This window comes from Triticum urartu, chromosome 2 (genome assembly GCF_003073215.2).
Source record: "Triticum urartu cultivar G1812 chromosome 2, Tu2.1, whole genome shotgun sequence".
NCBI classification, from domain to species: domain Eukaryota; kingdom Viridiplantae; phylum Streptophyta; class Magnoliopsida; order Poales; family Poaceae; genus Triticum; species Triticum urartu.
Window position 1 is genome coordinate 11,888,047 of NC_053023.1, and position 16,804 is coordinate 11,904,850.

At 43.6% G+C, this 16,804-nt stretch overlaps 1 protein-coding gene across 1 annotated transcript in view; it reads left to right on the forward strand.

Moving 5' to 3' along the window:
* Window positions 1-185: 185 nt before the first annotated feature.
* LOC125540667 (probable amidase At4g34880) overlaps window positions 186-16,804 on the forward strand; it is a 44,789-nt gene continuing 28,170 nt past the window's right edge. The window contains exons 1-2 of the mRNA XM_048704256.1: window positions 186-201; window positions 315-531. Coding sequence (XP_048560213.1) covers window positions 386-531 — 146 coding nt within the window. The 5' untranslated portion in view covers window positions 186-201; window positions 315-385. The remainder of the gene's footprint in view (window positions 202-314; window positions 532-16,804) is intronic.

A 16,804-nucleotide genomic window follows, 5' to 3' on the forward strand; every position in this document is an offset into this window, starting at 1 on the left:
ATTATTCGGGTTGTGAAGTCTAAGGGATCTTCTAAAAGACTCGTACTGTCTCATAACCAGTAAACACATTGACCTACATAAATCTGGCTTAGTGTAATTCCACAGAGAGAGAGGCGTCGTGAACAGAAATAAGGGAGGAAAAAGAGAGAGAGAGGCTATACGAGGTGCATATAATTAGGAGTGCGCGCGGCGGACAGGCTCGGGTAATTAATTACAGCACCACACAAGATTTGTTTTTTTCATTTTACAGCTGGGTCGACCATCTTAACGACGAATCAACAAATAATTTTGCTCGTTTGTTCTGCTGCTAGTATGGAATCCGTATGTGCTCTCGGCTGATCCATGCGGGTCGAGCGGGGGTTCGGCTATTGCCGTGGCGGCAAACATGGTCGTGGTGACACTGGGAATAGAGAGGGACGGCTCCATACTCTGTCCGGCATCGCTGAACTCGGTGGTCGGGATCAAACCGACGGTGGGGCTGACCAGCCGAGCCGGAGTCATCCCCACCACACCACGACAAGACACCATCGGGTAAGAGATGACTCATACTAAAATTTGCCACTTGCCATGCCAAAGTTCAGAAATAGAATATGCCCGATTAGATACCATTTGACTTTAGCAGATCAGATACATACCATATATGGGGTGATACATACTGAAACAAATGCATAGTGGTATCTCTGAAAGTACTGTATTTGTTTCTTATATTCATGTCGATATAGTATGTGAAATGCATCAATCGAGAGACGGGGTGGTGTGACATTCTTTTTTTCTAATATATGGGGGAATAAACGATTTAGACGTTGCCATTTCAACGTTCAAAAATAGCATATGCCCGGATAGATACCATTTGACTTCAGCATATCGGATACATAATAAAGATGTGTGTTGCTGTGCCCGACCATCTTGACGGCATTATGATAGAAATAAAAAAAATTGCGGGTGAGAAATATTTGAGAAAAGGAAGTAAAGAGTACATGCATGTGATATTTGACTTACACGTTCAAAGTCTTGGCTATATAAGATTTGACATTATTTGATTGCATACGCTAGCACAGACTTGTTCAGAAAAAATAGAAGAGATAATTGAAAAATTCAAACTCAGGATTGACACCGCACAACACAAGCTTTACCAAAGAACCACGGGAGGATCTGGGATAGATGCCTTATGTAGAGTTAATCTTGTCCATGGAGCATACATAAAAATAGGACATTCGGCACTCTGAATCATCTGTTTTCATCTAGCGAAAAACAACGTTGTCATTTGGATGTTCGAACTGATGTTACACTACATGATACTGAGAGCAACATTTAAATACGGCAAGAAAAAATGCATATGTAAATATGTGTTTTCTCAATCGTAGGTATGGTGTAACACACTACAATAGCTAACTTCAAATTTCTTTTGGCAGAAAAATAAAATTCCGTCACCTTGAACTGAAGTTAATATGGCAGTGCCTTAAATTGAAGCTAATAATTACATCGGTATACCAATGACGAAATCGGGTGAACTACCGCGGCATGGCCGTGGACTGAGAGATGAAATCGTTTACCTGCTTTCTGGGCCTGGGCTATGTATGTTTTTCAAAGTTGGCGGACCGATTCACAGGAGGATGCCCAAGTCAGCCTGTGGATCAGCGGCCCGGTTACGGTGCGTCGCATGGGCCGCGCGGGGAAAAAGGCTCAGGCGCGAGCGGTGAATGACCGAAAGAGATCTGGAGTGTTCAGTGGCGGGATCCAACGGCAGAGCGCTGTGGGATGGGGTAGCTAGCTCAGTTTTACTGCTTCTTAATAATATATGGGATGCATAGTGGCATATATCTCTTGGAGAAATATAGTTGTTCTGACATTCTTGTAGATAGAGTAAGTCGAAATGCATCAATCGAGAGACGTGATGGGGAACATCCTTTTTCTAACATGGGGTAGTAAGAGACGATTGAGACTAAATGTTGCCACTTGCCATGATTCAAATATAGAATATGCCCTATGGGATACCGTTTGACCTCAAGATATATGGGGGGGGGGGGGGGGGCCTCGACCGGGGACCTCAGAGAGTGAGGGCGATGGGTCTCGGGTGGGACGGTGTCCGGATCTTGGATGCCGGGGCGGCGGCCTTGGTGTGGAGCAGTCGCAGTGATCGTGGCTGGAGCTTGCGGCTCGAGTGTTGGTTGGCTGCCATGGAACATAGTCAACTGCAATGCAATTGCACATCTTTTCTACTATAGCTGCACTTTCTTCAGCATGCACCTTTTTAGTAACCCTCCCTCGTTGAATAGAAAGCCTATAAATTGTGTCTGCCGTCAAACTGTGCAAAATTTGACCAAATTTGAAGGAAAACTTAGCAACAAGTAAAGTACAAAAGTAAGGCGGCTAAACTAACTTGATACAAAATTCACAAGCACTGATTTATACATACCCGGTAACAGAAAAAATGCAGCTTAGCAGCGCAGGTTCAGGACGCAGGCTGGGTGTCCGGTGGTCAGCAGGAAAACAGGAAATGCAAAAGACACTCAGTACGCCCTACTAGTAGCAGACTTCCCAACAAGGTGGTTAACTACTGAAACATGAAACTAGAAAGAAAGAGGTGAGCAATCATCACCTAATAATTCTCATTAGCATTTGTTATTGTTGAGATTAAGATCAACCAACAATACTATCGTGTGCAATGTTTATGGTTCCATGATATCAATCTACGCTTTGTCACTAGTAGAAAAAGGGGGCTTTGGTCCAGGCCGGGTAACCCCATTAGTCCCGGTTCAGTCCAGAACCGGGACCAATGGGTGCATTAGTCCCGGTTCGTGCGGCTAAGGCATTAGTCTCGGTTCACCTGGGCCCTTTAGTCCCGGTTCATGCCACGAACCGGGACTAAAGGGTGCGATGCCCATTAGTCCCGGTTGGTGGCACCAACCGAGACTAATGGCCTTTGAGGCATTAGTACCGGTTCATGGCACGAACCAGTACTAAAGGTCCAATTTTCAAACTCTCCCCCCCCCCGGACCGCCTTTTTAGTTTTAGAAAAAACAAAAGAAAATGATGGAAATGTCAAAAAAATAAAATAAAATAAGTTTCCCATGTGATATGTGGTCTAGTTGTTGGGAAAATTTACAAATATGAATTTCGACTTTATTTACAAAATCTCTCTGGAATTTGTAAAATGGGCATAACTTTTGCATACGAAATCGGATTAAAAAGTTTTTTATATGAAAAATCATCTACTCGAAAAGTTACATCCGATGGAGACTGCCTATGGCCTGTTTGCAAATTTGTAGAATCCTCAAATTCCAAAAGGAAAAAAAGTTATGCTCAAATTTCAGTTTTTTTTAAATTTTCATTAAATCTGGTCAAACTATGGTCAAACTACTTATTCAAGAAGTATTAGTGTTACTAAATAATTATTCAAGAATATTAGTGTTATTAAATAATTATTTTAGTTTTTTTTGAATTTTGGTCAAATCTGGTCAAACTGTGGTGAAACTATGGTCAAACTACTTATTCAAGAAATATTAGTGTTACTAAATAATAATTGTTTTTTAGAACAATAGTTTCAAACTCAAACAGTGAAATGTGTGACTTCATGCTCAAGCTAAAATCCTGAGGGTTAATAGGATTAACATCTTACTATTGTCAGGAAAACAACGAGTGCAGACTTGGAAACGAGGGAGAATAGAACCTGAAAGTTAGGCGTGCTCAGGCCGGGGGGTGGGAGGATAGGTGACCGTCCGGGAAGTTAGATGATTTGAAATGATGAGGGGTGATTAGAGATTAAATTGAGCAGTGATGAGAGGGGTGATTAGAGATTAGAGGTTAAAATAAATCAGAAATTTGAAAATAAAAAAAACAAAAAAAAATTCAAAAAGAAAATCAGAAAATTACCTTTAGTACCGGTTGGTGTTATCAACTGGGACTAAAGGTGGACCTCCAGGCAGTGGCCACGTGGAAGGCCTTTAGTCCCGGTTCTGGTTTGAACCGGGACTAAAGGGTCAGGGCATTAGTACCGACCCTTTAGTCCCGGTTCAAGAACCGGGACTAAAGGCCCTTATGAACCGGGACTGCAGGCCCTTTTTCTACTAGTGTGTGCCAAAAAAAGAAAGGAAAAAAAAAAGCACTCAATGCTCTCATGTGAGTATGTGACGCTGGCGGGGGGTGAGAGATTGCCTGCTGTTCATTGCACTGACACGGCGTCAAGAGCACCATGTGGACCAACTCATCATTTGGATGCTTGCCAATACTAAATTTGGAAGGAATCATTGGTATTAGGTGTAGATAAAAATACAATCTCAAACATATGCTTACTTGCCGATTCCATGTCCCATCTTGGTCCAGATCTCCATCGCATTTTCCTTGGCATAATATGGCTAAGCATGCGATGCAGTAAGTGTTACGCTCTTCTTCTCTATGCATGGATCCCCGATAATAAGCTTAAACGCTTTCACAAGCATATAAATGAAAGAACAGCAACGCCGTTTTATTCGAGCTCAAAGGAAAAGTTGGTCCATAAACAAGACAAGACACTATTTGGTAGACATTTGCAGCTTCATAGTGAAGATTAATGACAAGAGGATCCTAATTTGAAGAGCGCGATGCCGGCCGTTGGCGCTTCTGCGGTGGTTATGGGTCTGGCTTGACCAGTCGGTGGAGGTGCTCAGTGAGAAGCCAGAGGATGGTTATGAGCTCACCTCCACTGCTAAGCTTCTTGGCATGGGACTCCCTGCTGCACCTGTTTGCAGCATACACCATGAAATCCATCCACACCAAGGAGAGAACCCGCATCGAGCAGCACTTGCGCTCCGCATTCTCATCATTAGCAGCCAGGGCTTCTGCAACACGGACTGCATAAGAGATACGAGGAACTTTAGTGTAGTCACGTGGCTTCTCGTCTAGACCCAGTACCACCATCTCGGCAAGCTGCCAAGCTCCGTTCTCTCCCGGCGACTAGAGTGGGAATTAGGGTCATCATACAGTCGGAGCAAGTTGCTGCAGCTGGGAGCTGGGCGTTGGTCGTCTTTTTCACACCATGTGTCAACTGGATTCTCGCAGGTTCGCCGGTACAATCTGCTCTGAGCAAGGCCTGGCAGCATGTCCGGGCGTTCCACCAAAAGGAACATCAAGCAGTTGGACAACAACATGATGTCCTCCTCACTGGCACAGAGTGCTTCGCTTTCCATGGCCATGGCCTTGGCTTTCTTCCCACTCTCGCGGAGGAGGAAGAGGTCGGTGGCGATGTGCCAGATGATGATGCCCTCTTGAAACTCAACACCTAGTCTGTCTTGCAGATCCTTGTACAGGTTACAAGTGCTGAGTGCCTCCTCGCCCCATTTCCCCCTGACAATGCCCTGTGTGCTCACTTTCCCATCCCGGGCCAATTCCTCTATGTGCAACATCGACTTCTGCTTCAGGTCCTCTGGAAACTTGATGGTCCACGAGTGAAGCTCCCTGTCCCACCACTCCTCGGCTCCCAGCATGTTGGCAAATTTACCCAGCAGAGGCCTGTTCCTTCTGCTGGGACGACTGCACAAGTGCAACATGTTATACTGCCCCACAGTGCCAGACCACCTCCTTGCTGACCTCAAGAATCTATCAAGTCTCATGAACTTTATGAGCCGGTGAAGAGATACAGTCCAACGACGAAGACGATCCCATCTCCCTGCACAGAGAACTGCATGTTGAAGCCAATGCCATCTTGTACCGCACAAGAAGGGTAGTGTCCAACTCGACCCAAGTGCAATCAGCAGTGATCTTATCTCCAGGACTAAGGCACCACCCAGTAAGATGTAGGTGATGGTAACATCCACTCTGCTGTGACCATCTTTCCCACCGAACTGGAACAGCAAGAGCGCAGCTGCGATGGCAGCAGGTGCGACTATGCAGACGCAGTAGCCAAATGAAGTGTGGACTACGGCTGCCTTGGTGTAGAGGATGTCGTACATCAAGGAAAGCTCCAACTCCATCACCAAATACCTATCTTCATATGTGAGCTGCTCAAGTACATTGATCTCACGGTTGTCTTCATCCCTGTCGCTCGACGAATCGACTATTGCGTGCTTGCATATGTGGAACAGGGAGTGTGCATGCCGCATGAAGAATTCTTCTTCTTCGACATTGCCCTTGGGTCCCCCTTGTGGGGGTCTATCGTCGAGGTAGAAATGGCATCTGGCCCGTGTGGTTCCTTCTTGAGGGAGCTCCGGATGCTGTCCATGTTGCTGCACTTGAGCGCCCATGTTCTCTCCCCGTACTTGAGAACACCGACGACAAACATCAAGATGACCGCAAGCAGGAACATGTCCTCGGTGCCGATGTAATGCTTGTAGAGGACGTAGACAGTGCTTAGCACCTGCAAACTGAGAGTGAGCAGGTGTCTGCAGCCAGAGTCTGTTGTTCTCGAGTAAGTAGGTGGTGATGTTGTCCGGGCCACCAAGATGCAGCAACAGGAACGGCGCCCAGAACGCGACGAGACGATGCTCGCGGGACGCGGCACCGTCGAAAGAGAGGTGACCAAGAGCATATATTGCAGTGGCATCAGCCAGCTGGTAAGCCAGCCAGAGGATGAACCTGAACAAACGGCAGGATGCTTCACTCCGCCGGATCCCAGGTAGCAAGACGAGGGTAACCTGAAGAGTGAGGCTCACCAGCACCAGAGTCTGAACCGCCCATGCGTTCTAGAAGTCTATAGGCCCTCGAGCCATTGTTCTTGTCCTGCATGCACTGTGTTAAATGAAGTTTCACCAGAGGATGAGTGTATCTTTTTCATCAAGCATAATGATGTAGCTAATTAAGGCAGATAAACTCATATCGGATCGATAAAAAATTCACAAGCGATGGTGTATACATACCGGGTTTTTTTTTTTGAGAAATCTCGCTCGCTTTATTGATTCAAAACAATGTTCATAGGTAAACGGTGTGGGTCATGAGGAGAGCCCAACCAAATATGCCTACCTATATCTAAATTACAAGCGAATTTAGCAAGATTATGAGCCTCGAAGTTATTATTCCTTCGCTCAAAAACAAAAGAGCAAGAAGAGAAACTAGCTCTACGGTCTATTATTTCATGTATCGGGTAACCAGGGCCGTCCAGGGGCCTGTGCGGGCTGTGCGACCGCACAGGGCACCCAAATTCCAAGGGCCCCCGATTTTGGGCCAGCATCTAGTAGTATATTCTTTGTTTTGGGCCCTGTTTTCACAGCAAGAACAGAATTAGGCCTATGCACTCTGGACTCCCGAAATGAGGCTTTCCCTTAGTGCCGATCCACACACCCTGCCGGTTGATAGATAAATCTATCTCGAGCTCTGCTAAAAAACAAGCAACTATCCATCTAGCTCCGCGCGATCTGCTCGGGTAAGGAAAAGGCCCTCACGGAGATGAACTGACTCCAGTACGGCGCCGTCCGGAGGGTAGCGGCGTTGCCGGAGAAACGACCCACAGCCCTGCCGGCATGGATAATTCTTTCCACCATTCTGTTGGCCGCCGGTGGCCGAGAAAAGGTGAGGGCATCACCGATCTATCCACAAGGTGCGCTCAAACTAAATCCCTAATTAATTTAGACTATTTTGTCCTCACGGAGATGAACCGATTGAGGTGCTCAAACTAAATAACCGATCTGAATAATTATATGAGACGGTTCATAATCCAGTTTTTCTAGGGAATATATGGGTGTGCATATGCATCAATCCAGTTTTTCTAGGGAATATAAATAATAGGCTTGTTGATTAAGTTGTCACACACCAAGATTTCCAAGCTAGTTGCTCGTTCAAAATTCAGGGTTCAATCCCTTTTTTTCATTTTGTTACCTTGGTAGACCTTTAACTCATGGAGTGTTTGAACTCGTTCATATTTCTTTTGTAAACAAATCATCTATTCTAAAAATTCTAGGGCCTCATTTCGGGTTCTGCACCAGGGCCCCGAATTCCTGGAGATGGCCCTGCGGGTAACAGCAAAACCGCAGCTAGCACCCCAGGTTCAATCAGGCTCAGGCAAGTGCGCAGCCAGCAATTGGAACACAAAGTGCAGAGGACACTCGGTACTGCCTGCCACTATCAGGCTCTCAGCAAGGTGGCGAACTAGTGAAACATGAGACTAGGAAGAAGTAGGCGAGCCATACCATATGCCACTATCATCAAATAATTGTCATTGGCATTTTTTATCGTTGGGACAGATGAAGGTACACTGGCAACCAACCATACTAGTGTGCAATGTTTATGGTTCCATCCAATCAATCAACGCTTTGTGCCAAAAACACAAAGAAATCAATCAACTGTCTCATGCGATCAATGAGGTGGATGCCATGGCACTACAAACTGGCCGGCACGCCAAGTCCAGACCTTACCAGGCAGGCTCTTTTTTGTTTTCGAAACGACAACCAATGGAACTATGGAGGCTGTGGCCATGGTTGCAGATTTGATCTAGGTTCAGAGTAGCTAACTAGATCGGCCCAGTGTACCTTCATCTGCCAGGACGGCGTAAATATTTTGCGAAATACCCAGCCCTGGAGGCGGAACTCATCGCGGTGGCAATGGTATGGCATGGCTGGCGGCGACGGCCTTTGGGGCAGCGGCGATTTCCTGACACGGTGACGCAACGCTCGCTCGCGCGCACTCCGTGCCGCCGCCAACCGCCGACTGGCCGGCAGGTCGTGGCGGGAGGATCATGGACTGAAGCAGGGGCCATGCTGATACGGAGAGGAGATTTAGGGATTTGGGTAAGCCAGATAATTGATTGGAGATTTCCCTGCTGGCGACAATCTCATTTGAACCACAAATCTCTCCCGTTTCACCAAGAAAATTGTAATAAAAATAGGAATCCGTTCCTATCTTTTTTTTATACTAGCAAATAAGCCCATGCGTTGCGATGGGTGAAAAACAAACACTTCCTAATCTAATAACCATGAATCCAAACTTCAATAGGTCCATGTCCTTTATTTCAACACATGGCATCCCATGTTTCTATTTATCTTTCTTCCCACTCTCATGACGCTAGCCTCAATGTTGACATCAACACAATACGTTTGAATGTTGTCAATCTTAAGTCGTCTCCTTCTCGGCATACGATGCAAATGAGCCCGTGCGTTGCAACGGGTGAAAAAACACTCACTAATCTAATAACCATGAATTCATAGGTCCGTGTCCTTTATTTCAACACATGGCATCCCATCTGTGTTTCTGTTTATCCTTCTTCCCACTCTCGTCGACGCTGGCCTCAGTGTTCACACCATCACAACACGTTTGAATGTTGTCAATCCTAAGACGTCTCCCTTTTGGCATAGGATGATAAATCTATTTTTCTGTGAAGTTTTGACGAGGCGTGCATGCATGGTTATCGATACTGTTTTTTCCCATCCTAGTTTTGCCGAAATGTTTATTTTCAATTCGGAGCGGCACCGATACGAAGGAAAGACTGATCATGCACTATTGATTAAGGTTTAATTGTAAATAGCATTTTTTTAAATGGTTAACAATTAAAAATAATATCATACTCAGATTCTACATATTTTTCTAATCAAATTTCATATATAACATGTTAAATTTGGAGTTAGGGTTAAAAAACTATGAATTTTTAAAAAAATTGATTATTATGTACTATACGGGTTTATTACAAAAACTTAAGGGGGTTTTTCTACAAAATATCATGATGGACTAAGAATACCTATTTCTTTTATTAGTAGGTAGTATAGATAGCACATATGCCCGTGCATTGCAACGGGAGAAAAACACATCGTGCATTCGAACTTAAGCAAATATCCACTCTAAAGTCCAGTCAACTGCTCGTTTAACTAAAAGTATACACTTGGATTTCAAATGTTGCAATTTTATTGATTATTTTATCTAGTTGGATTAAAGATAAAATCAATCATCACATGTCTAGATTAAACAACTTATTAATATGGCATTGTGAACATTGATATTATTTTTATAAATTTGGTCAAAGTAGAGATACTTTGACTTTAGACAAAACTTATATGCAGATTAAAAAGAACTGGAGGGAGTAGCTAGCAAAAGATGAAGATATACTTGTTTGGCGTCCTTGACAACCTTATGCCATCAGAGGCGGGGAAGCATTAACGAATACACCTACCTCACACTAACCAATTGTTTTGAGAACATTGATATTATTTTTATAAATTTGGTCAAAGTAGAGATACTTTGACTTTAGACAAAACTTATATGCAGATTAAAAAGAACTGGAGGGAGTAGCTAGCAAAAGATGAAGATATACTTGTTTGGCGTCCTTGACAACCTTATGCCATCAGAGGCGGGGAAGCATTAACGAATACACCTACCTCACACTAACCAATTGTTTTGAGAACATTGATATTATTTTTATAAATTTGGTCAAAGTAGAGATACTTTGACTTTAGACAAAACTTATATGCAGATTAAAAAGAACTGGAGGGAGTAGCTAGCAAAAGATGAAGATATACTTGTTTGGCGTCCTTGACAACCTTATGCCATCAGAGGCGGGGAAGCATTAACGAATACACCTACCTCACACTAACCAATTGTTTTGAGAACATTGATATTATTTTTATAAATTTGGTCAAAGTAGAGATACTTTGACTTTAGACAAAACTTATATGCAGATTAAAAAGAACTGGAGGGAGTAGCTAGCAAAAGATGAAGATATACTTGTTTGGCGTCCTTGACAACCTTATGCCATCAGAGGCGGGGAAGCATTAACGAATACACCTACCTCACACTAACCAATTGTTTTGTGTAATAATCCGGAAGCAAGAGTCCCTAGGCAATTATTTCATATGCATATAAAAGTGAATGGCTCAAAACAGTTCTAAGCAAGTCCTATAAACGCCCATATCTGTCAAATTAGCCTCTGTTAGCGTTTCAACCAGGACGTAAATAGTTAACAAAAGGGATTATATTTTTCCATGACAGTGAACATAACTGTCTATGCTCTCTATTTGCCCTTTCCACTTTTCTTCAGGTTTTCATCAATACCTTCTGAGATCAAAGAATCTGAACAATTGCTATCTTCTAATGCATCTTAAGAAGTACCAGACTCCTATGTATGCAACATATGGGACGCTCCTGGAACGACTCTTTCTACATATCGATGCAAAGATAGAAATCGAGCGTATTTACGAAAAGTAATAATACCCCTGTACTTTGGGAGCTCCAACACCAACGACAAAAGCTTGCCATATTCCCGCAAAAAAAAGCTTGCCACACCTCTTACAAAAAAAGAAGAAAGGGTGTAGGGAATGAGATGCGTAAATTAGAAACAGGCTGTACCTCTCCTCACAAAAGACATTGGCAGTCCACCATGATAGAAAACTAATTCTTCCGTCAAAAAATAAATTTCTTGCTTGCCCGTGTTACCAATTTCAGCATTTGGGAAAGGTGTGACAACACCCGGGAGTCCCGGCACCCTGTAATCCCGTCCATCCAGCGGTATGACGATTTGTGCCAGCCACTGTACAACTGCAGACATTTTGCAGCGTCAGAGTAATTAGGCCAGCTATTTTAAGGGGACACAGAGCCATGCGAGGAGGCTGTAGCATGCAGAAAAAGGTCAGGCAGGTCTAGGACTGGCAGGAATCCCGGGCGGTCCACGTGATGTCTGAAATGACAGCAGGGGAGAGAGGAGAGAGATATGAGAGAGAATGAGATTTTATTAGGTGATGTACATGAGAGACAGTAGTAGAAAAGGAGGAGGAGAGAGAGAGAGCGTGCACATTTCTTCCTTCAAAAAGTGTTCCGGGCTTGATAGAGAAAGGAAGAAGGTGAGAGAGACTGGACGTGGGAGACTTGAGAGAGAGAAAAAAGTAGTAAGAAGAGAGAGAGAGTGGTCGCAAGAGGCTTGAGAGAGAAGGGAAGAATAAGAGAGAGAGAGTGACGGTGAGAGGCTTGAGAGAGAGAAAGGAAGAATAAGAAGAGAGAGAGTGTCAGTGAGAGGCTTGAGAGAGAGAAATGAAGATAAAGCAGAGGGAGAGCAGTGTTTATGAGACACGTGGAGGGAGAGAGAACCTGCTTCTCGGCATGCAGAAGTACTAGTCAGTGCCGGGCACATAGTTGTCCAAAATGTGCGGCCCGCACAGGGTCCATAAATTCTGGGGGCCCCAAATTTTTACATAGGCCTATGTATAGCTGCTCCTGGGCGTTGGGCCACGCATGGCGCTGGACTGCTATCGCGTCCACGTGAGTAGAGGCGTCGATCGTCCGCAGGCCGCTGCTCCATCCGAAACGAGATCGTCGGATCTATCGCAAAAGCCACTCGCGTCGCTACAGCCTTCAGGAATCCTGCCGCTGGCGACGGGCGACGGGCGACGGGCGACACGGCGAGTCAGCAACAGCTCCTCTCCCTTCGTCAAAACAAAATCAATCTCATCCAAACTCCGTAGCGCCGCATTTCCTCTTACTATGCAAATTCAGTTTATGTGCTACTGGAATCTTGTTGATGACGTACGAATAGCTCCGTGATTCAGTATTGTTAATTGTTGTCCAAAATTCATTCCCCTTGCTACGAAAATTCAGTTTATGTGCTGTCCAAATTTCAGTATTTTGTTGTACAAAATTTCAGTTTATGTGCTGTCCAAATTTCAGTGTTTTGTTGTTCAAAAATTCAGTGTTGGTGTTATCCAAATTTCAGTGCATAGGCTGTCTAAATTTTAGTTTATATGCTGTCCAAATTTTCAGTGTACTTCCCCTTCTATTTTAATGCCGTTTATCAAATGGTTTGATGCCTTTCATCAAGTGATTCAGTGCTTCAAGGTTGGCTTTAACCCTCTGTTCTCTTATGTTTTCCTAGGCACCATTGAGCTTGCCTTGTTGCAAGGATGAATCTGCTGATCTCGTAATCAATGGAACAAAAGGTACTGAGTATTTACTATTTATACTGAAATACTAATATTTTTTGTGGATTACTAAAATACTACTATATACGATTTGGGAAAAATAATCTGATCTCTCATTTAGCTTAGATTTTTTTCTTTGTGGCTCCGCCCTCAAAAGATAGGCCCCATTTTGAAGCTTGGCACAGGCCTCAGATATTGCCGGCCCGGCCTGGTACTAGTGCAGCCGGCTCTAGAAAAACATTTCTTCTCTGCTCGATCACTGTATGCATGCTCTGCTAAACAAAACGTTGCTACAGTGCTTGCTACATATCCCTAGATTCTGTTTCTGGACGTGCGGTGGCGATAAAGGGGTGCCTGGGCACCCGGGTACTAAAACTCCAATCTCTTCAGCATTTACATCACCTGAATGCACCTCTTCTGGGGACAACCTTATCTGCATCATAACTCGTCATCTAAGTCCCCAAATCTGTTACTAACTCATTTAGCAATCGTATAGATACAAGTCCATCCAATTAGTTTGCAAGCAATCTTGGTTGGTGTAGTAGCAAGGGCAAGGGACAGACGGGACAGCTTCACCAAAGAGCGTTGCATCTTGGCATTGATGGAAGATTTGGGCAGCAGGAGGGATGCGCTGTTGCCGTTGGCTGCTAGATGGAATGGCCGCAGGGCGTAGCTGGTGGGATGCGCTGCTGTCGTCGCCTGGTAGTCCTAGGATGCAACGGCCTCGGCTGTACGTAGCAGTCTGCAGGTGAGATGTGTTGCCGCTGCCGTAGTTGCCTGCTAGTTGCAATGGCCATGGGGTGTGCGCCGCCATCTCGATGGACAGAGTAGTTGGTATGTAACGGCGGCTATGGCGGAGGTATAATTATAGGAAATTATATAGCGAGGAGGCGGAGGTGACGACGGTTGCGAACTCTGCCTAACGCATCGAGGAGATCCCTCGGGTCGGGGAGCACACAGATGGTTCGCGGAAGTCAATTGCTGCCGCACCTGGCCAGTGCCTCCTGCAGTGCTAGCTAGATTGCAGATGCGTGTGCTAGCCATGGCCTCCTGGATTGGGTCGATAGCTATCGCTGGCATGTACGTGCTTCATGACGCCGCTGATTTTAGACACAGTCGATCCCGATTTTAGAGCAACGACGACGGATTAGCAGGCACTGTTTGATCGTGGGGGCAGCAGTGGACGGTATAAATAAAGAGGAGAGGAGAGGAGGAGAGATTGATCATGAGACGACATACGAAAACCGGGCTTGAAACCTGCAGCAGTCCAGATGACGGACGAAGAAAGGTTTTACCCAGCATGTCACTGCGGGTTGAATTACCAGAAAACAAAAGGATTTTTTTATAAAAACGCCACGACGGTGAATCCGGAGACTCAATCCGTACTTTATTATTATTTATTATTAGGAAAAGATATATCCTGATCTGAACTCATGCTCAGATTAAATTTCCTGTCACCCATCTGCTTACTGGTTTCACTCACTTTTTTCGAAAAAATTGCATGAATGGTCCTTTGACTTGTGAACACATAACTTAAAAAGGCTTGTACTCCCTCGGTTCCCTAATATAAGACATTTTACAGGAAATACACACTGGTTCCTGGTTGTATATGCACCCTATATGGGGATTTTTTTAATATTTTAATAAAAAGTCAAAATAGGTAAGAACTATTTTGACAAAACACTTGACTTACTTTTGCACTGATATATAAATCTCGACAAAAAAAAACAAAAGTTGACCTCACAGCAAAAAAGACAAAATTTATTTGTTATTATATGTCACTATTCACACTAATTTAGCCAAAAATTTGTCTTTTTGAAAAGAAGTCAAAAGAATATATTTTTTTGTGGATTTTATTTCTCACGAGTACAATAGAAGGTCAAGTTTATTTCAAAAAAAAAAATTCAGAAATTTTTGACTTTTTGTTGTATTACTATTTTTTTTCCCATATAGGGTGCATATGTCCCCATAGACCAAAAATTCCCCTCCGACATTTTACCTATTTCAACATATTGACTACATACATACTAAAATGATGAATATACATACTAAAATGTATCTAGATACATATGAATCAAGAAAAAAGCTAAAAGGTCGTCATATATCAAAGAGCGGAGGGTTGAAAACACTACAATAAGATACTTATACATGAAAATATGTTACAAATATTCCTCTCAAAATAAATATGTTACAAATACGGTCATGTATATGGTCCTGTCTACGGTAGAGGACTGCCGTGTCGCCGCGTGGCTTCTCCTTTTTGCAGAAAGGACCGTCACTTTGCCAGGAATCAACCCGCACCCCGTGCCTTCAAGTCCACTGGGGGTCCCATATGTCAGGGTAAATCCACTACGAAAAACAATGGTCCTCACTCTCTCGCTCATGTCACTCTCCCTCGTGCCACCTTCGCCCCACTGTTGCTCACCGCCGTCATCGCCGATCCGCTTGTGCCATGGTGTCCTGGAATGACGTCAGGACCGGTGACGACTCCATGGAGGAGTTTGATTCAAATGTAAGCCACATATCTGTTCTGTCTAGTAGGCTAGTGTTAGGGTTCTTGCCGTTGATTTGTTTTTTTCTTTGACTTGCTACATTTGATTTGAACTGAATACACCCCCCCCCCCCCCCCTTTAAAGACTTGGACGTTGAGGGGGTTCCTCTCTTGTGCTACCAGAAGAAAAATTCGAATGAATTGGTAGAGTTCGAAGGGAGCCTCACTAGAAGGAGGTTTTAAGGATGTAAGAAAACTTCTATTATGGGTAGGATGAATATTCTTGTGTGGGCTTGTTTACTTTTGTCTAACTTTTGTTATGGATAGTTTTCACAACTTGGTTGACGAACTTTCCAAAATTCAAACCGCTCAAGAAGGAAATCACATGGATTATCTTCAACCCATGTATGCTTGTGGTGAAACCTCATCTTACTTGATACACATTGGATGAACGTAAATACTTTATGAAATACCGATTGTCTCAAAAAGGGAAGCGCGCTTGTGGGACCTTATAAATCTCTTGAATTGCTTTGCTAAAATTTGTGTAGTCAATATGATACAACTTGCTGATTTAGGAACGATACTGAACACCTTCACTTTCAATGTGAGTGACGATGACACCTTAGCCTCTTATGCTATTGGTTTCTATGATTACTATGATGTAGATCAAATTGAAGAATTTTTTGCTTTTAAGACTACTTGTGAAATCGATTCTTTGCTTAAATTTGAACAAGATGTTGTTCCTCATAAATCCCCCCCCCCCCCCCGCCCCCCTCCCAAAAAAATTTATGCTCAGGTATTGGTTTGAAAATTTCAATGGCAATGCCTATGTTGCTCACTATCTTGAGAAAGTCTCCGCTATCTGACAAGCGACAAATGTTTTGCAAAAAACTGTTTAACAAGACGTTGAGAGCTCATTAGATGAAAAAGATGAGAATGAGAGTGAAGACCAAAGGGAGGAAGAGGAGATTAGCTACTCGTGCCTATCTTCAGATGAGAATAACTCTCTAACTTGTACATTGTTTGATTGTTCCATTTTATGGCGTTAAGTTTGCTATAGTTATAGGCATGATGCCCCTCTGAATGATACTTATGGAGACGAATTTGCTATTGTTATGTATGATATGATGTGCTTCCTTCCCCTACTTGCAATTATTTGAAGGAACTACCTAATCTCTCCTTTTATATGTCTTTAATCCACTAAAATTGTAAGAAACTGCTTACACGATGTATTGACCTTTACTATGTAAGAAACATGCCAATGTATAGGAAGAGAGTTCGACTTTCTTGTTACATGATTTATGTTAATTTGTCCTCACCATTAAGATCTTAATAATTGTTAAGTAAAATTGACTTTGATATTCCATGGGATCCCAGTGGAGTAATCAATTTAGCACTTTTCAGCATAGGTATATGCCTTAAAGAAAGCACTATCTGGGAGGAAACCAGAAAGATTTTAGAGAGTCATTTCCTCCTTTCTTGTTCCTTCAAAAATTTCATTAAAAAAAATAGA